The 26,450-nt window shown below is 46.5% G+C and overlaps 1 protein-coding gene across 1 annotated transcript in view; it reads left to right on the forward strand.

Annotated features, from left to right (window-relative positions):
* The first annotated feature begins 4,328 nt into the window (after nucleotides 1-4,328).
* The window catches only part of CCDC187 (coiled-coil domain containing 187), a 31,015-nt gene continuing 8,893 nt past the window's right edge, over nucleotides 4,329-26,450 (forward strand). Inside the window, exons 1-16 of the mRNA XM_071454117.1 lie at nucleotides 4,329-4,497; nucleotides 5,132-5,201; nucleotides 5,730-6,232; nucleotides 7,962-8,054; nucleotides 10,483-10,605; nucleotides 10,947-11,614; nucleotides 11,951-12,042; nucleotides 12,125-12,774; nucleotides 13,206-13,305; nucleotides 17,447-17,622; nucleotides 23,104-23,201; nucleotides 23,559-23,669; nucleotides 23,952-24,064; nucleotides 24,574-24,707; nucleotides 25,191-25,315; nucleotides 25,438-25,625. Coding sequence (XP_071310218.1) covers nucleotides 4,437-4,497; nucleotides 5,132-5,201; nucleotides 5,730-6,232; nucleotides 7,962-8,054; nucleotides 10,483-10,605; nucleotides 10,947-11,614; nucleotides 11,951-12,042; nucleotides 12,125-12,774; nucleotides 13,206-13,305; nucleotides 17,447-17,622; nucleotides 23,104-23,201; nucleotides 23,559-23,669; nucleotides 23,952-24,064; nucleotides 24,574-24,707; nucleotides 25,191-25,315; nucleotides 25,438-25,625 — 3,305 coding nt within the window. The 5' untranslated portion in view covers nucleotides 4,329-4,436. The remainder of the gene's footprint in view (nucleotides 4,498-5,131; nucleotides 5,202-5,729; nucleotides 6,233-7,961; nucleotides 8,055-10,482; nucleotides 10,606-10,946; nucleotides 11,615-11,950; nucleotides 12,043-12,124; nucleotides 12,775-13,205; nucleotides 13,306-17,446; nucleotides 17,623-23,103; nucleotides 23,202-23,558; nucleotides 23,670-23,951; nucleotides 24,065-24,573; nucleotides 24,708-25,190; nucleotides 25,316-25,437; nucleotides 25,626-26,450) is intronic.

The raw sequence follows: 26,450 nt of genomic DNA on the forward strand, positions 1-26,450 counted from the left end.
CTTGAGTGCCAATAAATTGGGGCATCTGAACACAGTAAATCATTCCCATTTATCTGATCCCTTGTTCAAGAGTAGGGCTTGGGGGTCACAGCAAATTTTGTCTCACTTTTAGGTGTAATAGGCTGGCTTGGGAGCTTTACCAGATGGAATCTTCCCCAGCTCCAAACCAAAAGAACAAATTGGGAGCATCCCTGAGCTGTGGGGTCTCCAATCTGTGGGTTATGCACACAGGGAATGGACCCTGCTTCTCATCCCTGTGAGGCTGTTGGACACAGGGATTGGGGCACAGGGAACACAGAGCTGCTCCTGCCCCCACCGAGATCCACCAGGATCTTTGCATCAGCTCCTGAGTGTTTTAGGTCAGGCTTTAAGACACCTCATCACTCTGTACTGTAATTCTCACCACCCACGTACCCTTCCTTTCTCACTTGGCAGTGCAGGGAGACAAGGTGGAAGGAAATGTGCCATTTTACCTGTAGATTGGTGATTTAAATGGCCCACTCCCGGCCTGGCACTATAAATCCTCTCCTGCAGCTGGAGAGCCCCGTTTACTACAGCAGGTTTCCATGGCAATGCTGTGCTCTCTCACATTCCACTGCACCGTGCAGGCAGCCCCCCCTTCTCACTTCAGATTCCATTCACACAGTCTCCTATTGATAGGAAAAAAACCCAAATGGGCCATGGATAGCTATTTGCTATCTTAACACACTTTCCCCCAATAACTGGATGATGGATCTGTATTTTAGCACATCAAGAGAACACTTGCCCTTTGCCAGACACCACTTGGCAGGCAGCATAAAATCCAGATATTCTGAAGGTCTAGTTCCATCCTGACACACATTACTCCTGTTATTTTAGGACATCAGTAGGAAAATACGAGCTTGATATTCCCTTGTGTTTCTGGCTGCCAGCCAAGCCAAAGCAGCGTGTCTGTGTTGCAGCAAATCCTTCCCTGAGCTTGGGCAGCCTCGTGGCAGCCTCCCACCTGCATCCAAGCTGTTCTCAGCACTCAGTGCAACTCAGCCACTGAGGGGATGGCACAGCCCATGGGAAAATGATCTGCTCTTTTTTCCTTTTCCTAAGGAATTAGGAATTTTGTATGCTAGGACAAAAACAAAAAAGAGGAAATGTTATCAGTGGTACCAGCAAAAAATCAGACTCCTCCCCTGTCTCTGAGTGTTTTACATGAACACTGATATCTCACATCATTACCTGTGGAGGAAGAAATTTGTGTCTTATCTCAGCAACTGTGACATGGCACCATTAATGGGGCAGCCCATTTGTCTCAGTCTTATAATGCAGCTGATTGGAGAGATGATAAGTACTGCTAAGAATGACTTCAAAGCTTAGGGTCCCTTAAGCTCCTTGCGGGTTCAAATCAAATCCCAATTTATTAAGTGTCTTTGTCCCTTGTAACTTCAGGGGGTGTTTTGTCACAGATTCCAGGGGGTGCAGGACTGGGGCCTTGGCTGTCAGACTTTAGAGCACTGCTTGGTGTTTTTTACCAGCTGTCTCTTCCCTCCATATGCTCACTCCAAAATTCATGTCACATCCAGCTTGCAATCGAAGTCTACGTTTGGGCTTCGATTGTTTGCTAACTGAGAATTGCTGTGAAGATGGTTTACCATGAAAATTGCTTAGTCAGGCACTGTAAAAAATCAACAAAAAATATAATTTTCTTTCCTTTAGCTGGACGTGTTTCCCAGAATTGGAATTCACAATACTCCCACAAAGGCAGGCATGGGGAGCAAACCAGCAAGAGAATAAAGGGGTGTGGCTGCCAGAGCTGTGGGCTGTTTGTAGGATTCTTGGAGCACGTCTGGAGGGTGCAAAAATTTCAAAACACTGAGACTTAGGAGGAATTTCTGGTTTTGGTCCACATACATCTGCACTTCCTGAATTTTGCTAGACCTTGTGGGTTACTGGGTGAAATATTTCCTAAACAGTGACAGTGCACAGCAGCAGAAACTGAAGCCTCTGGGAGGTGAGTCTGCATCAAACAAAGCTTCAGAGTCCAAACAGCCTCGTACAGGGCTGAGTAAATACCAAAGCCCCTTGCCTTTGCCTTGCAAAACCACCAGAAATTCACAATGGAGCTCTGAGTGCCACAGTGTGGCAGAGCTGGGCACTTCTTGCCCCATTCAGCACTGTGTGTGCAAGGGGGAAGTGCTGGATGGGAGAAAAAAGACTCCAACCCAAACCATGTGCTCCTCATGGGATAACCCCATGTGGGGGGTCAGCAGCACCTCTCTCAGCAGGTTCTTAGATGAGAAACTCTGCAATATCCTTGCCAGAAAAAAAAACCCTAAAATTCCTTTGTAAAACCTGCTCTGAATAGGCCATAGCCTGTTGTCTGATTTGCTAAAATGAGTAGGTGGTAGTTGGAGTATCTCAGTTGGGGAAATTCAATGTTTTGGGGGCTAGTGCCTCTAAAATGCTTTAGGAGTAAAAACCAAGGGCCTCTTCCTTCCTTGTTTCCATGAGACAGGAGCTGTGGAGTCAGCAGGACAGAACTGTACATGACTGGCTCATGTAGCTCCTGCAGATCTAAAATACAAATCCTAATGGATTTGCTGCTCTTTGCCTCAGCTCACCCTCAGCTCCCTCACTTGGGAGTTTCACACTCTGCAGAAGTGGGATTTGGCCCAGTGATAGGTTTCACTTCATCTCTCAGCAGATTTGTGGTCTAACACTCCAAGATGTGCAGCATAACACAGTGGCAATCTGTCACTCTCCTGGCTCTTGTCAGCTCCAACAGCTTGCTGAGAAAGTACAGAGCCAAAATAGGCACCAGTCCGACCTGAGGGACCCAGAATCACTGCCTGCAGAGAGCTCTGCCTGTCACAGCACACACATTCCTGCTCCACTTGGCTCTCCCACCATCCCAGCAGGCTGGGACCAGCCCTGGGCTTTCCTGGCAGCTCTCACAGCTCCCCATCTTCCCAAATCTTCCCTGAGCGTTGTCCTCTCACTGCTGAGGCTGCACATTGTGTTCTCTCCCCTCTTGGAGGTTCCACCCCTGAGCCCTGAGTCTGCAATTAGGGCTCTTATCACTCGTGCACCCAGAATAGCTGTGGCTCCTCTTGGGCAGGCTCTGCATTCCCAGCACTGAAACCTCTAATCAGGCCAGAACACTGGCTTGGAACAGCTTGAAAAGGGAACTTTGTGACTCCAGTCTGGAATTCCTTGTTTGGTTAGGCTTGAAAAGCTGAAATTCTGGGATGTCAGAGCAGAGGCTCTGAGCAGGGACATTTATTAGATTAGGCTGAGTCTGTTTCTTCAGGAGGAATTCTCAGAGACCACAGGGATCCGTGAGCATGGAAGGAGGTGGTGCCAATGTCTCACCTCACCCTCGGAGTGCTTTCCAGGAATAACCAACACTCACAATCCTGACATTGATGCTAGAAGCAAATCTTGTAGAGTTATAAAGAATGAATGAATAATTGGAGATATAAACCAGAAAAAAAGGAGTCAGATTCAATATAAACCAGAAAAAAGGAGTCAGATTCAATATAAACCAAAATGCTGATGGAACAGCACACAGCTGGCTCTGCTCTGCAGTGGAGTGGGAGAAGAGGATACAGAGCCTTTTCTTGGGGTACTCACTGAAATTCAATCCACAACAGCAGTAAGTGGGGTAAGAAGAAATGCATTTTATGGCTTTGCAGAGGTAATTTTCAGGGGTTGTAAGAAATGCACTGTCAGGACTCAGTCCAGGACATCAGAGCCCACTGAAGTCCATCAGATGCTCCACGAAAAGAATGAAAACTAAAAGGAAAGTGAATTGCTGCTGTTGTGAGAGTTTTGCTGCTGCTTCCCAGCCCAGGCTGTCCTTGTCCAAGGCGACACCTGCCCCTGCCCTGGGCTGCCCCGGCAGAAGCTGGGGCCGGGAGGCTCCAAACGCCGAGTGCTGCAGCTCCAGTGCGTGTGCAGGCTGCGTTTGCCCTCTGCTGTTGGCTCATCAGACTGTTCCCTCCGGATAACCCAAAACCTGCAGAACCTGGATGGTCACAGCCCAGATTTCAAACGCTTGCACTTAAAAAAATGCGATGCTTAAAATAAGTGATACCCACAAAGGGGGGAAAGCTTCACCTGAGAAGTTGCTCTTGGCTGGGGTCACCTCCAGCTTAAGCTGTTTTTAAAAACATCAGTAAAAATCTGAGGCACACACATAAAGAGTAAATAAAGGAGAGAGGTGATTTCACCTCTTATCTTCCCAGTCAATAGCATTCTTTCCAACTGTAGGAAATAGCACATGGAACAAGCTCAGACAAGCCAGTATTTACACAGTAACTAGGAGCTGCAAAACTAATCAGAGAAGCAGCGGATGCCAGCAAAAAGTGTCTCCAGAAAAAACCCAAAACATATGTCTCCCTTCAAAAGAAAAATCTGCTTTTTCACAGCTACAAAGGATTGAAAACAAATTTTGTCATCAAATGTGGAGCTGTGCCAAATCACAGGCAGCCAGAAGAAAGATTTGGCACGAAAAGAGCTTTGGTGAGTTCTGAGTTACTGGAAACTGCTGAGATGGGACTGCTTTGGTGCTGGAGGGAAGGGAAGGTGACAGGAGATAGTGAAAACCCTCTTTATTGAGGCAAGTGTGTATTTTCATCAGCTTTCTGTGTGTTCCCAGCAAAATATCACAATGCACAGGAAGTGACACCTTGCTGGGGAGAGCTCAGGCAAAAGCTGCAGCATCAACACCCACCAGCTACAGCACAGAAAAGCTCCCTGTGCTTCTCCTCTGAGGGTTCCTTCCCTAGGGATAAACTGATGTAATTGCAACGTTGTGTTTGCTAACTTTGGCAGGAAATACATAATGTGTTTAAAATCGTTTCTAAAAGATGAAGTGGGAGAAGGGAAAAGCAGGAAATTTAACCCAGTTCCAGAATGTTCTTACAAATTAATGACAAGAACAGACTTCTCTTGTTATTTTTCATCTGTTAAATATTTGTTTATGAGGTGGTTTATTGGCTGGGAGCAGTTTCAGCTGCCAGCCTTTAATATTTATTTAATATTTATGAGCCAGGTTTTTTGGGGGGACAGTTCCCAGTCAAAGTTGCTCTTTGAATTGAATGGTTGAGGAATATTTTTGAGATTTTGACATTGACACAGTTTTAATGTGCTGTAGATGGCGAGAGGAACAAAGATGAAACAGCTTTGAATGAGAAAAAGAGCAATGAGATTGCTCCAGCCCAAAGGTAAATAATAACCTGAGTGTACAGCACTTGGGGGGTGAGCTGGTGAAGGGATTTCAAATTTGGGATGCAGGACTTCAGAAAAAGTTTAGCACCTTACTGTTTATTAGGGAAAAATGGATCAAAAGAGTCACCAAACAATTCCTCCCTGAGCTGTGACCAACAGGGCAGTGGAGGAAGGCAGAGCCTGCTATCAGTTCTCTGCCCATGCTCATAATTTCTCATATCAGATCACGATTTTCACTGCACTTCCCTAACATCATCCTCATTTGCCAAACTGCTGGTGGCTGGCAAAGTGCTGATTCTGTGGAGATGCTGAGGTCCCACCAGAACATGAACAAACTCAGCAGTCACTCCTGTCAGTGTATTGACCAATGTAATAATCTTTAACCCTACATACTGGCCCTTCTTTCTCTTTTTCCAAAGAGAGAAAAGCTCTGCTGTTGTCTCCCCTGCTCACTCACAGACCTGTTTGCCTGGGAGCCCTGCTGTGATCTCTGGTCCATCCAGAATGTCCCCTCCGTCCCCCAGGGCAGCCTCAGGGCACTGCAGCCCTGCCAGGAATTGTGCAGTGCATGGAAAAGGCTCCGCTGGGACATGGGCACCTGCAAAGAGCCTGGACAGCCCAAGAAGGGACAATTTCAGGGAGCTGAGAGATTCAAGAGGATTCCCAGCACAGAAGGAGAAATCTCCCTGCTGCCTGCACGGCTCACCTTGCTGCCCTGCAGGGAGCAGCCCCTGCTCTGTCCCATGGGGCAGCAGCACTCCCGAGCCCACGGCTCTCCTGCTCCCCACATCCCTCCTGGCAGCAGCCAGCAAGGCCAGAGATCAGAGGCTGGAAGAGCTGTGGGGAAAATCACCCCAAAATAAATTAGAGCAACTCAAGAAGAGGATCCAGGAGCAGAAGAGAAAGCAGCAAGCAGCACCCTGGGAGCAGGAGCGCCTGGTTTTCGCTAAGGACCCCCTGCCAAAGAGAGCCATGAAAAGAAAGGTTTGCAGAGTGGCCTCTGCTCCTCCTGCTCCAGCTCACAGAGGTAAGTGGTGGTCTGGAATCTCTGGAGAAAGGCTGTAACTGGGTATTCCCTAGCAGGGCTTTGGCACAGCTGAATAACTTAGCACAGATTCCACCCCTCCCTGTGATATCTGGGGGACATCACCCATAAATCCATTTATTTCTGCAGGTCCAAACCTTCCTGTGCTGTACATCCCACCCTGCTCACTGAGTCCACTGGATTTACTCCTCAGCACACAAATACATAAATTTCCTGAAAATAGTAAAGAATTTGCTGCAAATCTCCCCTTTCCTCCCACATCCTTCCTTTTGCCACTTATGAAACATGGAACAGGAGGCAGTACAGTAGTGAGGAGAGGCACCACAGGTATTTAAATCAGGAATTGTGTAGTTCAGAGGCATTACAGGGGATTTAACAGTTCATTCAGTGGAACTAGTGTGGATCTGAAAGCAAATATTATTAGACCTTCTTATCCTGCTTTGCTGCTAAATTTGGGGCTGGAGAACCATCCATGTACAGCTGTCAGTTCAGTTTAGTGTGGTTCAGGGTCTGGGATTGCTGGGAGCAAGGTTGGGGTCGGGAGTGCCTGGGGCAGCCCCAGCCAAGGGGGATTACAGAGGAGCTGGGCTGCAAAGCTGCACCTCACAAATCTCATTGCTGTAATAGCATTAGTGTTAATTCACTGGGCATCCCTGGCACACCCTGCCAGCTTCCAGGGCTGTTTCCCTTGGATTTGCTCCCTGCCACCTTTTGTAGGGATGCTGTGGTGCTGCCCTCAGGTGTGTGGCAGCCTCTGTCCCTTCCCAGCTGCATCAGGAGCACTTTCTGTCACCAGTGCCTGATGTTACCCCTCCTAAAGCCAGAAGCAGAGCCACAGTCCAGGCTGAGCCTCCCTGGGACATTCCCAAGGGAAGGCTTGTTCAGTTTGTTTCTAACCCAGACCATTTTATGTAACTGAGCGAGGGAACTGCCAGACAAACTGTTCCACTTGTGGGACACACACAGACTGAGGCTGGGCATCAACAGCTCAGACACTCAGTTCAGCTGCATCTTGTTCCCTTGCTCTGCCTGTCCCCTGCTACTGCCAGAAGTGTCACAGCTGCTTTGCCAAGTGTTCCCTCTGCAGACACCTGGGAGCCCAGTGCTGCCCTTCACATGTGCGGGAGCTCAGCTGTACAATCCCAGCATCTGCACAGCTCCTTGTAGCCTAATGGCTCTCAAACACTTGTTTTTCTGGGTTTTAGTGCTCTGAACCCAGCTCTGTTCTCTCCTTGCCTGATGAAGAGCATAGAATACCAGGCAGAGAAGGATTTACCATCCCTGGACAAGGAAGGGATTATAAAAAAGCCCCAAAGATCCCAGGTTAGCAATGAGGTATCAAAAACTGGGAACTTCCCTAATGGCATGGAAAGGTTGGCCTGGATCTCCAGAGGCACCAAGGGGAGGTGCCCCACTGCTCCCACAGGATGCAGCAGTCAGGGCAGGGCTGTTTCTTGTGTTGTATGGATGGACAGGGTCATGGATAGAGCCTCAGGGATGGATCCAGGCCACTGCTTCCTTTGCTGGGACATCTACACACCAAAAATTAAATAAAGAAGGAGTGCTGCATGTGTGGTGACCAGTTTCAGTTTAAAGACTCCTGGTTTTGCATTCCAAGGAAATGGGGCTGGGATTGGATTGTTGGGTTCAGCAAGTTTGATTTTAGCTACACTAATTCTTTTCTGTGTTTTATTTTCACCTCCTATTAAAGAGCAAAGAGAGAGAAGCTCAGTGTGGAGGATTCAAACCGAACACCAGAGGCAGCTTTCAGCCAAGTCCTGTGCTCTGGAGAGAGCAGGGAAAGGTAAGACCATGAGAAATTACAATCCCTGATGGACAGAACTGCCTGCAGCAGTTGAATTGCAGAGCTGCCAGGATTAAAATCCATCAGAAAGGAAAAATAAGTCGTACACCCGCAGTGGGAAGAGCTGTCTGTCACCTATTCAGCTCTGTTTCCCTAATGAATTAAGGGTGCCACCAAAGGCAGGGATTTCCTGGCCTGCCCAGCAGGGACTGAATGCAGGCAGTGAAAAGTCAGATGAATTATCCAAGTCTCAGTTGCTGGTTCTCAGTTTTATTTGACAGGTATTTCTAAGGGCAGGTTGGAACTCCTGGTGTCATTTTACCCATTTAATGCTATAGCTTTGCATAGAAATGGTTGCATTCAAATGTTGTGGGGAAGAAGTGGAAATGCTGTGGGTTGTACTTTACAGCAGCCAAGTTCCCAAGTCACTTGTGTGAAACAGAAGTTTAAAAATCCAAACTCTCTAATCCAGATAGAATTATAAGCATAGTGTGCTGTAGTCCCTAAGTATGATTTAAAATGCATGAAATATGTAATAATTTCCTTCTCCCTCCCTTTTTTTTTTTTTGTTTTAATGGATTGTTTGAAAAATGGCTTGCTCTTCCTCTGAGAGTGGGTCATAATAAGAGCATGCCACGTGAAGCATTCATCATTGTAACTGCCAGTGTCATGGTGTCTTTATTGGCTATTAGTTTCTGTCACTGAAAGAGCCAAGGCAGGGCTACAAAGAGATGAATGAGGGGCAGGGGTCAGAGCCAGAGTACTCAGGAATTTGATGAATTATAAATTTGCTGTAGTTAACAAAAAATTAAGTCACCACGGCTATAAAATATTCATCTGTTCGTAGGTAGGGAAAAAACCCAGGAGAATATTTAAATCAAAAGAGTTTCTTCTATCAGCTGTTCTCATCAGGAATGCAGGCTTCTCATGAACTTTAGCATCATAGTTGCTGTAGTTAATGAACACAATACAGATAAAAAGAAGATTTAATTGAAATAAACAACATGGTGAGGCAAAGATTGTTAGATCCACAAAATAATTTGCCTGGTGCATTCAGAGGAGCTAAGACAGGGTACAAAATAAATGCATTTTTAGTACTGCTAAACACAAAATAAAGTGACACAACAAGGTGTTTCCTTAAAGACATGGATGGACCCCAGCCCTCCTGAGCCCAGCAGATTCTGACAATTCCCTCTGTGTTCCTGCTGTGAGCACCATGCACAGATCTGGTGAGAATTCCTTCCAAAGGAAGTCCATGGGATTGTAGGAAGTGACTTCAGACCCACAGGGAGTGCAGCTCTTCCTTTGAAAAGCATCAGTCTCCCTGAGACACGATTCACAGGAGCTGCAGAGCATCTCAGAGGCTGCTGCAAATGAGGAATAAAAGCTGTTGGCTGTGACCCCTTCAGTGGTACAGAGGAGGAGAGGTTGCCTTGCACTGTTCCCAAAGCACAGGGGGGTCTGGGCAGGGAGTCCTTGGAGAGTCCTTTGTGTCCAGCAGCTCCCCTGACCCTGAGGGGCTGCCCCGTTGGCTGAGCACTGAACCACACAAGCTGAGGCTCATTTCAGAGTAAAATCTTTCCTGTTATTAAAAACACTGAGTATTTTAATTGGGGGAGATTGTGGGGGAGTAGAATTTCCATGCAAAACCCAACTAAGTACCTGCTCAGCCACCTTGTGCTGGAGAAGGGTTTGCAATAAATACACAATTGTGCCAGTATTGGCATGCTGTGAATGCAATCTGAAATTATGAAGTAAAACAGTGATAAATGTTGTCTATTATGTGACACCACCTATTAAGCAAGAGTAATTTGTTTGTGTTGCATTCTGCACAGTTTATTTCTGCATTAGACATTGTCCCTCATCCTGTATCCTCCATTGATTCTTCCACACCACATCCTGCTGATTCTCACCAGTTTAAAAATGAATTAGTTTCCTCTGGTGAGTTTGAAGTAATCACTTCAAAGGAAGGAAAATAATAATTTTGTTATCCCCTTCCCTTCAGTTCTCAAATGTGCTGGTACCCAGGAAGTCCTGACCTTTTCTCAGTGTTCTTGAGGCCTCTGGGAGTCAGTGATTTCTGAGTAAAATTTGTAAGAACTGTGTGAACACACTTCGAGTGTTAAATGATGTATTTGCTGATGGTAAAGCCTTAGGAAAGCACTGAACCTTCACATTTTACACTCCTGAACTCATCCGATTCATGACCCTGGCAGCCTCCAAAGTTTGGGTGCTTTAAAAACATTTTGTTATCAAAGTAGCACCGATTTTTTTATTTTAAACCTTCTCTAACTGAAACTTTTTAGATCTCTTCACACCTGGAGTGTGATTCCTGGAAATCACCATTAAATAGATTTGAATAAAAGAGTTATAGTCTTTCAAAGAACATGTGGGGCTTCAATAATTAAATACAAACTCTCTGTTTCAGGTGTGAATCTACCTGGAGTTTCAGCATGGAGAGAAGGTCAGAAGTTGGCTAGAAGGCTGCTGGGTCCTCCACTTCCACTTTTGAGGAGCAGAACTGGAGAGCAGAGCACAGCAAAGACCTTTGGTACAGCTGTCCCTCTACAGCACTGGTTATTTTGGTACACCCAAAAAGAAAAAAAAAAAAGGCTTATTAAACCTAATTGAAACGAATTAAACCTAATCTAAATAAAAGCTTTCCAGGTCCTTTCTTTAATGGTTCTTGCAATAACAATTGGCCACTGCAACTTCAAATTCCACCTTTACAGGTTTATCTTCTCCCTTGAATATCACAGATTTTACAACAGACAATGCAAATAATCCTCAGAGCTGCACTAGGAAGCAGGCTGGGAGATGCACACTATAGATACAGGAATTGTTACTCTCTGAAATAATTACATCACTGTTGTTTCCAAATCTTCCCCACAGAACCTTTGGAAGGAGGTCAGGGACTGGGGACAATGCCAGCGATGGAAAACAGCTCCAGAGTGAAGGGAAGTGAAGCTGTGGGGAGGAGCCCTGGAGCCCAAAGCACTGCGGTGGCTCCCAGCAAGGCTGGAAGTGGCAGCAGTGCACCCACAGAGGGCACAAAGCAAGCCCTCAGGAGCCTCCTCTTGCAAAGGCAGTCCTGTGAGGAGCACAGCTGTATCAGGGTTCCCAGAGAGGCTGTGAAACACCAGCCCCAAGGGATCCGTTCTCCTTCCCCTGGACTTTCACTGGGGAAAGATGGAGCCAAGCCCAGCACCTCAGGAAGCTGCAGCAGAGGAAGAAGTGCATCTCCTCAGAGACAGAAAGAGTCTGAGAAAGAAAACCTTAAGCAACCTTCAAAGAGGAGGGCAAACCTTAAAAAACCTCACCCCTACAGCCCTGAAAGTGTTCGGGAATTTATGTATCGGAAAAAGGAGGAAAGAAAGAGAAAACTCCTCAAAGAGAAAAAGTCTTTGGCACAGGCTGTGGAGATGAAGAAGAAGAGGTTGCAAGAATTGTACAGGAAACAAAAAGAAGCTATTGGGAAGAAATCCTGTCCTGATGAGATGCACAAACCCCTTGGGAAAATGGGTTCTGCCAAAGGAAATCCTCAGAGTGAATTGGAGCAAGTAAGTCCTAAGGAGTGGCAGATTGAAACCCCTCCAATCTCAGTGCAGCACTGTATAGGACATGAAACACTTCACACAAATGCTTTGAGAGGGAGAAAAAGTTTTATCTAGAAAAGCAGAGCAATTAACTTATAATTATGGCATAAATGGCTGGGCTCATTGGTAGGGCTGGAACCCTCGACTTCAGGCCAAAAACCTGGAAATCTCCAGTGCCTGAGCTAAAAGAACAGGTTTGCTGTGTTACATGAGCAAATTATTAGGTGGAATAAAAGCTAAACATTTCCCCTTCTGTTGCCAACTATTGAGTGCTTACACTGCTGGGCTCTTCTCTTTCAGAGGCAAACCAGTGGGGGAGTAGTGGAAAGGAGTTTCATGGCCTGGGTGGATGAAACATCCTCTCCTTTATCACCAGAAGATCACAGAGGCAGGTACTCAGACATAAAAGGCATCCTAGAAAGCCACTTTCTCAGCTCACACTGCAGACATCTCTCTCTTGTTTTTTTTTAACAGGAATCAACTCCTAGAAACAGCTCAATCACCTAAAAAAGGAGTAGAATCAGGTCCTCCAGCACCACTGGAATCTGAACGCTGGTTTCTCAGTCCTCTGAAATGTGAAGACTTGAGGGACTGCTCTCCCCCAGCTCTGCATTCACCTCCTCTGAGCTTTTCTGTTCCTCAGAAAGATGCAAAACCTTCCTCCAAGGACTCATCTTTTGGACTTTCTCCACAGAGAAGCAAACAGGATCAAGTGAGAGCCATTCACAGTCTGTCCAGGGAACTTGCAGAAAAGATTGACGTGGCAAGGAAGAGGCTGAGTGCAGCCAGCTGGGCTAAAGCCTCTGCTGACAAACAATCTACAGAGACAGCTCTGGACCTGCACAGTGATCCTCCTCCTGCCCCAGAACCTGAGACTTCCAGGGATAGGCAAGAGAGGACAATGACTGCACAAACGCCTCTGGACACAGATCCTGAAGTGCTTTGTGTGACATCCCCCAGGGAATGCCATGGACTGGGCAGGACTGGCCTGCTGGGCACACAGAGGGAAATGCCAGCTCCTCTGCCTGGTGGGAATGCTGAGAGGGAGGAATTGCCCTGGATCACTCATAGTGCAGGACAGAGTCACCTCAGCTCTGCAGGAGAGCTGAGCAACACCTTGCAAGGTAAATCCTTTCCACATGACACAGCAGGGATGCTCAGGTGCCACTGCCCACATCTTTCAAAGCTACAAGCTACAAAACTTCATCTCCCCTTGGCTATTTATTGGAAATGTTGTGCCTTGGAAAATCCCTGAGCAGTGGCTCTCCTAGGTTTTACTTTCCTCCCCTCCCCTTGCACTTGTAAAACTACATCTTATAATTTATCTGTGGCTTTGCCACCAATTTTGGACATGTCACTTTGTGGTGCCTAGGCTTTCCCAGAAGTAAAAGAATGATAAACCTAAGCCCCTGTAGTTAAAAACCTGTGGATAAGAAGAGCTGTATTGAGTGAAGTGCTCACACGTAAGTAGGCAGTGAATAGATGCCAAAGCTTGGGCCATTTCATTTCTATGAAGAGCATATTTATTAAATGTCTTCATTTGTCTTTTTAAAAGGTTTCCCTGTGAATAAGGGCTCCAAGGTGGACATAAGTCTATGGCATGAAAAGCCAATAACCAACCCAACCTCTCCAGTTCACAGATTCCTCACTAGAAGGTAAACAAAGCTGGATATTTTATTCTCTGCTTAATGTGCCTTGCATGTATCTAAAATAAGGAGCACCAATTCAGCATGGAGCCAGACTCGGGGCAGGGGTCTCCTAGACTTCACTTTCCTCTTATTGCTTCTGTGAAATGACATTTCATAATTTCATCTGTGGCTTCACCACGGATTTTGGACACATCACTTCCCCTTCTGCTGCCCGGGCTTTTCCAGAAGTAAGAAAGGAAATATAAACCCGAGCCCATGCAGTTGGAAATCTGGGGATAACAAAGCTGGGTGTATTATCCTCTGCTGAATGGGCCACACAGACTTAAAATAAATAGCAGGGATGCTGAGTTCCTGGGGCTGGGGGACTCCTGGGAGCAGTGGATCCCCAGGAGGGGTTGGTGGATCCCAGGTTCGGTGGGTTCCTCAGGAGGGGTGAATCCCGTAGAGCACTGGGTCCCCCGGGAGCTATGGATGCTTGGGAGGGGTTGGTGGATCCCCGGCTCTGGTGGGGATCGGTGGATCCCAGGGCTTGCTGGATCTCCCGGGAGCGGTGGGTCCCCAGGTTCGGTCCATGAATCCCGGGTGACTCCGGTCGGTGGATCCCGGGTGGCTCCGGTGGGTCCCGGGTGGCTCCGGTGGATCCCGGGTGGCTCCAGTCAGTGGATCCCGGTTGGCTCCGGTCGGTGGATCCCGGGTGGCTCTGGTGGGTCCCGGGTGGCTCCGGTCGGTGGATCCCGGGTAGATGCGGTCGATCCCGGGTGGCTCCGGTCGGTGGATCCTGGGTGGCTCCGGTGGGTCCCGGGTGTCTCCGGTGGGTCCCGGGTGGCTCCGGTCGGTGGATCCCGGGTGGATCTGGTGGATCCCGGGTGGCTCCGCTGGATCCCGGGTGGCTCCGGTGGATCCCAGGCCCGGTGGATCCCGGCCGCGCTGCCATGACGCTCTCTCGCCACCGGAGGGCGCCGCAGCCGCGGGCGCGGAGCGGGACGGAGCGAGCCCCTGGGTAAAGCTGCCCCAGCCTCCTTCGGGCGGGGATTAATTAAAAAAAATTAATTTCTAGTGATTGTTTTCACTCGTTTTGCTACAAAAGCGGGTGAAAGATTCCCAGCAGTGCAGTTCTGTAGGCTGTGTGCATGCGGAGCAACACTTGCTCACACACAGCACCTTCTCACCACCACACTCGCAAAGGTTGGGCTGATCTCTGCTCCGAGATCGGTTGCAAGGATTATGGAGCTGTTCTGTCACAGAAGATGGCAAATGTATAAAACATGAGCAGCAGGCACTGCGAGTGTGCAGTGGAGACAGTCAGAGCTGTGTCTGCACGGCACCTTGGGGAGAACAGCCCAGCAGCCGTGGGCTCCATCACTCTTGTCCTGACACCACCCAAACTCACAGGAATGATGGTAGGTGCAGGACCCCCTGGGCCCATTGGGAACAGCCCCCAGCTGTAAGGGACAAGCCTCAAACCAAGGAGAAATAAGACAGATTGCAGTGTTCTGCTGAACAATGCAATTACCGAGAAAGCAAAGCAGCCAGAGTCAAGAAGTCCTCAGAGCATCACCGAAAAAACCACCAATAAAACCTCTCAGACAATAAATCACAACCCTCTTGCAAGTGCTGCTTCAAAAGATGAGGAGAGCTACTTGCAGATAAAATATCGCTGTATTTAGAGATTAGAAGTGGAAAGTGTGGCTGTACTGTGAAGGACTCCAGACTCATCTCCTGGTGGGCTGAGGGCTGCCTGTGATGCAGCAGCAGTGACAGTGAGGGGACAATCTAAAGGAAAGAGGACCCCATGCCTAACCCTTCCTTAGCTACTGGTAAAGTACATAATTAATACAAATGCTCAGAGTACAAGCCTGTATTTTGCCCTCAGCTTTTATTTGTATATAATTTAGAGTCTGATTTTGCACCTCTCCTGAAATCTGCACCCTCACAGGAAGCAAAAGTGGATAAGTCCTTTGGCACACAGAGTGAGGCTCCCATGATCAAGTTATTCCTGAAGTTGGTCTGGTATCAACTGATTCACTACAGATCAAATCAGACAGGAAGCCACCAGATAAAGGAGTACCAGTGTGCTCTAAGGAGGTGACTGAGGAACTTTGCAGGGCCGTAATTTCTCCTTCTCCAGGAACATTTGCACTTTGAGTGCATGAACTCTCTGTGGGGAGTGTCAGCAGGCAGTGAAGGGAGCCTGTCTCTTATCTTGCACGCAAACTTCACAGGCTGTGCTAAACTGAAGGAGTCCATGCTGTGTTCTGGGCCTTGTAAACCTGTTTCTGCAGAGCTCTCATTGATGTAGCCAGAGCTGGGTTAGAAAATGTGATGGTAAAAGCAGCTGAGTTGTGTCTGTGCTCTGACTTCCACTGCTAAAGAGGAGTCCACATTTGGCTACAACAGCCAAGTTCTGTCTCCTCAATAGCTCATCTGAACAAAGCCACCTGTTAAAACTGACTGTGTGCTGGCCTCAATCACAAATACAAAACCTGCAGCGCTCCAAACCCAGCGCTCTTGAGCATGACCTTCTCCACAGCCAGTTTCAACAGCACAGTTTGCTGTTTACATGTTTAATTATAGCTCTGAAAACAGCAGCTCGTGTTCATGCAGGAAATCCTGCAGGTGCCTGTTTCCATAAGCAATGTTCTCATTTCATGCCCGGCTGCTCCCCCGTCCGCAGGGGCGGCTCGCAGAGGTTTGTTGCTGATGCAAATGAATCACTGATGGGAATTCTCCAAACTGCCAGAAAATGTGTGGGCAATTCCATCTTATTTTGTTTCTGTTGCCTCTATAAGTGGTTACACTCTCAAGAGTCAAAAAAAATCATCCTGTTTTTGCTGTAAGTTCAGATTTGAAAGTGCTCTGGGTGGATTCAGGGGCTGGGACAGAGGGTGGTGACTAGAGAGTCACCTGTTGGATCACAGCTCTGCCTCCTCCTGGGGACTCAGCAATGCTTTCTCTTCAGTGCAAACCCAAAGAGCCTCATCTGGGAGTTGTGGTGGGTTATGCAGAGCTGGCTGTGTCTGGAGGGCAGGCAGTGCTGGCCCCTCCTGTGGAAACCCAGTGTTTTCCGTAGAATCTGCATTGATTTCCACTGATGCCCTTCCCAGGACACAAACCTTGGCATCAGTCTCCCCAAACAGAGTAGGCATTTCCCAAGAGCCAGAGAGAACAGAGCCTAAAAAACCATCATAACACAACTGCAGAGACAAAACTCAGCACATTTAACCAGTGAATAGTAGAACTGCTTTGTAAGAAATCCCTGTTTCTTCTGTTCTTTCTCTTTGGTCCCACTTTCTGAAGACTACATCCAAGACGCGTTAGTGGAAGCTGTCCTAATCGTTTTAGCAGTTTCTGGGTCATGAAAAACAAAGAAAAGCTTATTAACGAGAAAAATGAAATAAGATTTCCCTAAGCTGATTGCTGATAAAAAAAAAAATTCCACGTTCATTTTTCTGTATAAAAAAGAAAACATCTGTCACCATTTCAGTGTCTCAGTGTCCCTGCATGTGGTTCAGCTGAGGCTTGATCAATAAATGCCCATTTTCACACCTTCTTTCTTAATCTTTTTAGTTAAGCTCAGATAGTTGCAGACCAAAACAAAGTAAAATCAGTTAGCTGAGGTGTTCATCTGCAGGACTTGGTGCTGACAATGTTTTGAAATATGAAAGGATATGTATCACTCCCAGATCTTCATTGGGCCACAGCCATGCTCAGCACAAGTCCCAGAAACACTAGAACAGAGTTCAGGACTTTGTGTTTCTAAACAGAATTCTTTGCCAAGGTTCAGAGCTGGATTGTGCAACCAAGTCCCAACAATGGCACGGATTGTACAATGCAGCCCCCATAAATTAAGCTTCCACACTGCAAGGTTGTTGTTTGTATTTGCCACCAGGTTGAAAAATACCCAGCTCTTTCAGAGCAGCAATTAGAGTAGGTAAAAATGCGTGTTCTTAGCTTTCCTGACAGCATCAAGGTGCAAGACAGGAGATTTTGTTCGTTGCCAGGTATGACTTCTCAAGGAGCCTTTTGTTTCCATTTGACAAAATGTAATAGTTCTGTTTAAATGAAATAACCTTTTTTTTTAAGTTCAAAAGATTGCTTTATACACATCTCAAAAACATAGTTAATTGTTGTTGTTACCTCGATGCAGCCCACAGGGAGAGCTCACGGCACGGAGGGATCAATGTGGACGTGAGACTGTTTTGAAAGTTCAGAACCAAGAGGAAACGGCCAACCCATCTCCTGGAGAGAGCCTGAGGATCTGGGACAGCCTGAGCTTCCAGCCCTCTGCCACTCTGAGCACTGGCAGCTTTGAACAGCACTTGGGTAAGGTGGCATCTCCCAGAGGGTCACTTGGTGCCCTCCCAAAGTATTTCTTATGTGGCAATAGAAGAACAGTTCCTCATTGCAACAGAATTCTTGCTGATGGTTCTGGCTAGGGCTGAAAAATCTTCTGGGCCGAGGGGGAATTTCAAGTAGATGGTTCTCCTCCAGATTTAAAAGGTGAAAAAGGGGTGCATGAAAAATTGTCCTCTCAACATTCACACACAATCTAAGACATTATATGGAATTACTATTAAAATTGCATAAAATGCATAGAAGCTCTTTGCCTTTTCCATGCTGTGCTGTCATAGATGTGAATTCAGCTCACAATGACAGCTGCAGGTGGAACAAACCCCATTTAGCTCAGAGACATTTCCAGCTTCGTCTGAAGGTCTCTGGAAGCCTTACAATTAACTCTTCATAATTACCCCGTCTGAGCAGTGTGGGATATTGCCCTGCTCGGACAGCAAGAGACATCAGGGCACAGGACATGGGCAGGGTGCAGGGGGAATGGAGGGATGTGCTGCAGGGTGCCCAGGGCTGGCCAGGGTGCAGGGCATGGCCACTTCTGCTGGGAGCAGAGGTTTGCACAGAAACAGGGAAAGTTTGTGGCTGAAAGGGTTAAAAGCCAACCAGTAGCGTGCAGACCGCTCTGTCTGAAGAGATCTCTGCCTGCTCCCACCAAACAGGAGCAGATGGTGCATTGTTTTAAGGGCTTTTCCGAGACAAAAGAACAAGATCAGATAACCTTTCCTCAAAGAGGGTACTTACAAAAAGCCTTTGCTCTTATTAAGGATTCTTCATTGTTTTCCTCACAACATTTTATACATCATATTGGATTTTGGGGTGGTGGAGAAGCCAGCATTGTTTACTGTGCTTCTCCCTCCCCCCCCAGGGACCAGGAGGGCATCTTAGAGATTGGGCAGCAAGGCTGTTGTCTGAAGTGTTTTACCCTAAACGAAAGACAACCTATTTATTTACTATTAATAACTGAGGGCCCCAGTTCTGCAAGGCCCAGCCATCCACTATTCACCACAGGAACAATAGGAGCTGCTGCCTCGTGTCTGTGCCAGGAGAAACCTTCCCCTTCCCTGAGCATTTGCAGGAGCTGCCAGCCCAAGGCTGGACTGGAGGCAGCACTCCCACCATGGCCATGCTGCTGCACAGGAGGCACAGAACTGTCGTGCTCAGCACAAAGTGGCTTTGAAATATGGGTCACAAGTGGCTCTGTCACCCCCCAGAGCAGGAATGGGGCATTCAGACTCGAGGCTGCATTGTCTGCTCAAGGCATCACCCAGCAGTTGCTCTGTCCTTTCATGGGACACAGGAGTCACCGTGCACATGCAACATAATGAGGTGTAATTCTACAACTGCTGCCAAATGCAATATTTACCTTTCAGAGGGACACACATCACCAGACCACCCACTGCTGTGCCAAAGAAAGATTTTCTGTAGTAAACACGCTTGGCAAAATAACAAATTTCATTTCAAACATCTTAAAACAGAGAGAAGATGATATTCACAAGATATTTGCTTACTGCCTGGGGTAAGACAGTGAACTTGTCCTGAATTGTTGAATTTTCTTTTTAAACACAGCCAGTATAAAACCCAGAATTGCAAATCCTATAAGCTCATGCTGTGGTGAGCAAAAATTGTCTCCACAGGTAGTGTTGGGAAGTATTTCACATTGCACTTATATGAATTTCTCATCAGTTTAGGCACAAAACTTGCTATAAGCAATGAGCTGATAAGGAAGGGCTTTGCATATTGCACTACCATGTAAAATCTTTCTGTCATTCCTGCCCAGCCACCAGGGCTGTCCCACAGAGAGCTGAGGAGATGGGCTGTACTCTCCTTGCTACTCCAGCATGTCCTCTGAATACAGCCCACAGTACAGTATCCACATTTCTGTATTTCTACGAAATAAGAGAACTATATGATTTTTTTAAAACCCCAACATTTTGCCCATGCACCTTCCTACAGTCTAGGGAATGGCCTTTGAGATGGATTGGACTGAATGAGCCAGAAATCTCATTTCATCGGAGCAGACTTTTTGTTTCCTTTACATTTAAGCTGAAACTAATTGTTTATAAAGTACTTTCTAAATGTTGAAGATTAATCATAGCTAGTGCTTTAAAATAATTTGCATTAGGAAAGCAAATGGAATGTTTTCCATTGTTCTTGAAATGCAGAATTTTAACCTGAACTACAAGGAAAATGTATTTATATGTGTCATCTTTCTCCTAAAATGCTGATTGACATATTTTCTTGTATCAGTAGAGGGAGCTGCCTTCTTGCTTCTAGAAGAGGGAGAAATTATTAAATTAGTGGAATTGGCACAGAAATGTATCAGCATGGCTTCAGCTAATTGTGCTCTGATGGAGAGTGTGGAGCTGAGGCAGCTCTTTGTGTTCCCTCCCAAATCCTGGCTGTGTTTTGTATTTCCCACAGCTCCAGTGAGCTCCAGCTCTGCCTTCAGCACCTCTGGAGTTGTCTGCAATGATGTTGGCAGTGACTGAGAGAGTTTAGAGTAACTGATGAGGAGCACAAGGACCATTCCACAGAAATTCAGGATTCTGGTTAGGTCTGGGTTCAGGCCTAGCTCTGTTGCTATCCTGAGCCAAGAGCTGCCCTGCAGCTCCTTGTGACAAGGGACAGCAGCAGGGAGAGGCACTGCCATGTGCTGCAACATCTGGCTGGGAGCTGAACTCAGGCCAGCCCTCCACACCAGAGGATTTAGACATAAATACAAAATATGCAGAGCACAGGAGCAGCACAGGCCACATTAATCCCCTTGTTTGGTAAGCAGCCACTCTCCAGTGCCAAGCAGGATACCAGACATGTTCAGAGAGGAGAGAAGGGCCTGATCCAGCAGCTGTGGAAATACAGATTCTCCAAGGAACTCCAGAGTGCAGCTCAGCCCGTGGATTTCCTGAGGGAACAGGCAGAGCCTTCACACTGAGAGTCTCTTGTTTGGGGATTGCTCGTGGCTCCCAGGTTTGTGAAAGGCCAAACTGCCCTCTGAGATCAGATTTTACCAAACCTCTTTTCTTCCTCCCCTTTTAGCTGTCATCACTACAGGCCCTGTCCTGCACAGAGAGTGCTGAAGTCTGGGCAGTATTTCACCTTACCTGGAGAGCACCCTGAAATAATAAAGCAATTGAGCTAACATAGTAATTTTGGAGAGGGGAAGGACTGCCCAAATGGGGGCTAATGGGGAAATTCCTTCTGGATCTGCTGGTCCACTCCACAGCAGCATTTCAGGACACTTTACACCCCATATTCCTACACCTCCAGGCAATAATGCAGGCAAAGTTGTGCTTACAGTTAAAGTTGCAACTATGTCTTTTTATAATAACTGCTTTGGTCTGATTGCTGACATGGGCAGAAAGAGAAAAAGCTGTCCTTGAGTAAAGCAGCAGTAAATGCTTCTGCCTTGCTTCAAGTGATTAGAAAAATGAGACTTTTAGCCTGGCTTTTTTAATTATATGTCAGGGAGATTCTACAGGGCTTTGCTGAGATTCTGCAGGTGCAGCGGAAAGTGATTTAATAAATAGCATTTTTTTTTCACAAGGCTGAGTGTATGCACATTGAAGCTATCTGGGTAGGCAGTAAATGCCATTCATCATCACCTAAAAGGATGTGAAGTTTAGCCAGATGGTATTTTCTTTAATGCAGGATGTTGCAACACAAGAAATGCATCTGGAAATGGCCACAATTAGGAAAATTACATTCAAAAGAAAGGAAAAGAGATCAGAGCAAACTTTTTAATCACTTTGAGGTCAATACCACTGGTTGGGCTTTGGTCGGAATAACAAGAGAATTGTTCAGTTTGAGGCACAAATTGAAAATATTTGTCAGGTTTTAAATTATATCCTGATAGATGATCATATTTCTGACTGGATATTAGTATTAAATGCTACTCAGACAACTTAGCATCATAAATATAGCTTGTAACTTTTTTCGTAGAATGACCTTATTTGTTAGTATTGAAGGAGCTTTTGAAAGTGCTGTCTTGTAGACCCACTGAAGAATTGTTCACTTGTTTTTTTTTCTATTGCATTGCTTAAAATCACTAATAAAACTTCCCTGTACAAAGCCCACCTTTTTCATCCACTCCATTTTCCTAAATAGGTCATTGCACAAAATCATCTCCAGTTAACTATCAGCATTAAGGAGTCTGACTCAGTCCTCAAAATTAGAAAGACTGGCTAAAATGAACATTCTTTCTAAAAAGATGAACTCTTAATTTGGCATGTCTAGATAATTTAGTATGATTTTGCCTTTCCAAACCACCCTCCAAAACCAGGAAAGGCCCTTTACCAAAAGAAAGGATGAGATTTCCATCCAATCTGTTGACACTTAAGAGAAGCTTTATAGGAGAAACCTCCTCCTCCACTGTAGGAGGAAAGTGAAATCTGCAATCAAGCTGTTTATAAAAACAGAGCAGCATTCTAATAGAAAATCTGCACCAGGCTCAAAATTTTAATATTTTATTTCACTCACACCCACATAAACACAAAACCCATCCTGGCATGCAAACAAGCCCACATCTCTGCTCCTTGTGTGTCACAGACCCTTCAGTCTGCAAAGCAAAAACAAACTCTGCATGTCATGGGCTTATCCTGCACCATGGGGTAATTTGGATTCAGGTGACCTGGATAGAGACAGAGATTTTATCTCAACTTTCCAAATCAAACCTATTGCTATTTATGACCCACACTTCCATTCTTTTATGACTCTGGTTGCTGTGGCAGTGGCACAGCACAGAATAAACACACAACCTGTTTGCATAAGCTGAGCAATTCATCTGAGAAGCTCAAGCAGCCAAGAACATTTCGCTGGTAAACAAAATATCAGCTGCACTGTCACACACAGGCAGGGGAAGTGCAGTAAGGAAGTGAAAAAGGTGCACCTTGAGCAAGAGGGGAAACTTCCCCACTTTAAAATGGAAGACTTTTTTCCAGGGGTTTGTGTCCCCCTGTGACAAAAGAGAGAGGAAGCAGCCTGCCCATCCCAATGCAGATGGAGGGGACATGCAGGATGCTGCTCGAGTTCCCAAAGTGATCTTTTTCACTTGGGAAACCTTGTCACAAGGTTGGGACACTTTTGTTTTGTACCCAGTGACTCTGATCCTGTTGGTGCAGCAAAGGAGCAGCAGGACCAAGAGTCACAATAATCCACACTCTGAAATTCAGGCTTAGAACAGGAATTGTTCCTCATTCCTCTCTCCTTAAGTTCTGACAGTCCCCAGTACTTGCAGGACTTTATGCTCACATATTTCTTGACAGGATGTAGGTATTGACATTTACTTTCTACAGTTATGGTGGAAGAGGTAAATGTATGCAGAGAAGTTATTTCAGTAATAAAGGCAGATGTCAGATTTGGGAGGCTTCCAAAAATAGGCCCAGGGAGGATTCAAAAGGAAAATGCAATTGGAACAATGTACACATTTGTTTGTGATGATCCCCTAAACTTCTGCAGGTGAGGGAGATTTTGGTGGCACAGAGCTGGAGGACAAACACAGGAGACACCTGGACATTTTGAGTCAAACCTCCTTACTACTGGCTCACAAACTGAAGGTCAGTGGGAAACCTGTGTAATGAGAAAAGGGAATTCCAGTTCTGCTGTCCCAGGGGAAAAGGTGCTCCCTATCCCCAGAGTCAGGTGTGCTTGGGCCATAATCAGCTGGCATCAGCTGCTCTGAGTCAGGTTTATAAACCCTATGGACTATAAAGGTGAGGTGCCAGCCCTCATTTGTGTTTGGAGACCTCAGGGTAGCTCTTGTGGGTAAGAGGGTGTTGCTGCACTTGCCCAGGGCAGCAGGATGTGGCAGGAGCTGGCTGTGGAGCTCCTGTCCTGCCCTTTGCCCCCCAGCTCTCAGGTGTTGTGTCACCTGGTTAGAGATACCATTTGTAATGTGTCACTTCCTAACACAGCTCCAGCAGCAGCAGCAGAAACATCAGCTTTTGGTGCTGAGGGAGAAGGCAAAGCAAGAGGTTGAGGAAAGCCACAGGTTTTTGAGGGGCCTGCTGCAGCTCAGTTCTGAGGTAAGTTATGATTTCAGACCCTGGGTTAACACCTCTAGGCCCCAGCTCTCATGAGAGCAGTTCTAAACACACAGCAATTTGTGAGCTGCTGTAGCACCTCACCCTCACATGCCCACAAAGCTTTCTCCCACCCCATTAATTAATCAACTCTTCAGCAATTGTTGGCATAGGAAAAGCATTATCTACAACCAGGAGCTTTCCAAAGAAGATGAGGAAAAAAGGTTTAAATGTTTTGCTTTTCAAATAGAGTACTGAGGTGTGTGCCAATTTGTGTGTGTGCAGGACAGCAGGAATTCCAAAGGCAATGATCCTCCTGTGACAAGACCTGGCCACGCAGAGCAGACACAGAGGGGACACTGGCTGGAAGGTGACCTTGCTGCTGGCAGCTACAGGAGGTAGGATACAGTGAAGCACTCCAAGGATTTGGCCTGTGGTTTGCCTATATCAATATTTTGGGGCACTAAAGTAATTGCTATATAGTGTTTTTAAATCTGATTTATGCCCAAACTACGGTATTAATACCTTTCCAATGTTGTGGGAGATCTTGCACTTTTAAAAAAGTAGAAACCCCTCTGAAACTTGTGTGAAAAGTATAATTTTCTTCATTTGGCTTTACTATAAATAAATTTGATATAATTTATTGATATAAATTAGAATATTGTATGTGTATTTTTAAAGTTCATTTAAAGTGGCATAAAGACTTGAGAATTGCTTCCAGGGTCTTATGGATGCAATTACCAGAAAGGCACCTTTGCAGAGGTAAAACTTTCAGTACCACATAAAAATGAGCAGCATTCTGGTTTGAAAAGATTCAATCTCCATGAAGGACTTGGCTGTCAAAGTAAGGAATTGAAATAATATTTCTGACTGCAGTAAGAAAATACTTCCTTTCTCTTACCTTCAGTAATCAAGAGATGGGTTCACTGAGACACTCTGCATTGAAGATAGAAAGAGATCCCAGTCCAGTGGATCCCAAAATATTGGGAAAAAGAAAACCTTTAGGAGGAGGAGGTTCATATTGCCCAGTGCTTCAAGGAGGTGAACATGACATTAAAGGATTTAGTGGTATTGGGAAAATGCCCTATTCAACCTGGTCTGAAACAGTTTTCTAACTAATTTTGAAAATTTTGACCTGAATATTTATGTTCATTATGCATATTTAAACTATGGCCATGTTCCTTTGTACTCCTGGCCCTTCTAAGACAATCTTGTTGGGAGCTGAGAGTTATTTATCCTATTGATGGGCCCCTTTTTTTTTATTTTTACCTGTTTGCCATGATTTCACTTGTAAGTGAGGTTGATGTCCATTCCTTGCTCCTGGAAGTGTACAGCTGAGGGATGACTCCTCCAGCTCCTGCTGAGGGCAGTGCATGGGCTTGGCAGACAAATATTTGATAAAGCCATCTTGAGTTCAGAAATGGATGTGAACTTGTACTGGGGGAGTGGTTTTTTGTATCTTTTCCTTTCAGATATTTTATTTTTGGTGACATTAACTCTTTGCCTTGGGGTCTCTGCCAGCAGATCACAGGCAGTCACAGCACAGCCATCACACCTCAAATCTCTTGTCACCTTGGGTGAATCTGCCCCATGGGGAGACCTGGGACAGCTCTGAGGACAGCAGTGACCAGGCCAGCTCCAACAGCCAGGTAACACCAGCTCTCGAAACAGTCTGAGGAGTGTTTCTCTCTATGGGTTGGTTGGTTTTTTGGTTTTAGTCCCTCTATCAAACTGTTCACCTGATGACACCGATACTCTGCTCTGTCCCCAGCGGAGCGCAGCCATTCCACGCTTTGGATGTTCCAGCACCTTGCATGGCTCCAGCCTGGCCGTGGTGGAGCAGTGCCTGAGGGCAGAGGAGCTGCGGGCTCGGCACCGGGCAGTGCTGCTGCAGCTCCGGAGGAAGGCACTGCGGGAGAGGACCAGGGCCGAGCTGGCCTGGCTGGGCCACCACAGACGGTGAGGGCACTGCCGCTGGAGGCCTGCTAGGCCAGGAGTACTTTTCCTCCCTTCACAGGAACAAAATAAATGTAAAATCATCTTAGAAAGCAAGTAAAAAATTGAGAGGAAAGGAGTCTGCATGGTTTTAGTGTCTCCAGAGCAGAGTTGAGCTTCTATTGGAGCCTCCTCTGTGATGGTGTGATGCACCAACTGGAAGAGGAGCCCTCAGGGATGGACAGTGAGGGGTGTCCCTCAGCGCTAATGAGCGTAACGAGCCCTCAGGGACAGTGAGGGGTGTTCCTCAGCATTGACCGGGCTGAGGAGCCCTCAGGGATGGATGGTGAGGGGTGTCCCTCAGCACTGATGAGGATAACGAGCCCTCAGGGACAGTGAAGGTTGTTCCTCAGCATTCACCGGGCTAAGGAGCCCTCAGGGATGGGCAGTGACGATGTCCCTCAGCACTGATGAGGATAAAGAGCCCTTAGGGATGGATGGTGACCGGTGTCCCTCAGCACTGATGAGGAATACGATTCCTCAGGGACAGTGAGGGATGTCCCTCAGCACTGACCAGGATGAGGAGCCCTCAGGGATGGACAGTGAGGGGTGTCCCTCAGCACTGACCACTGAGACACTGTAAGGAACCCCCAGTGTTCAGGAGACTCCATTTGCTTCAGGAGAGGTCCAGCCACCACAGCCTCAAGGTGGTGAGATGTCTTCTGAGTCCATTGTAACTTTCTGCAGACTCCTCCATACCTATAGCTGCTTTGAGAGGAGATTTGCTCCCATTCCATCCATAAATTCAAGGCATTTAATGATCTGACTCTGGTTCTCATCCTTGTGATC

This window comes from Agelaius tricolor, unplaced genomic scaffold (genome assembly GCF_023055355.1).
Source record: "Agelaius tricolor isolate 1412-34295 unplaced genomic scaffold, bAgeTri1.0.p SCAF_38, whole genome shotgun sequence".
In the NCBI taxonomy this organism is placed as follows: Eukaryota; Metazoa; Chordata; class Aves; order Passeriformes; family Icteridae; genus Agelaius; species Agelaius tricolor.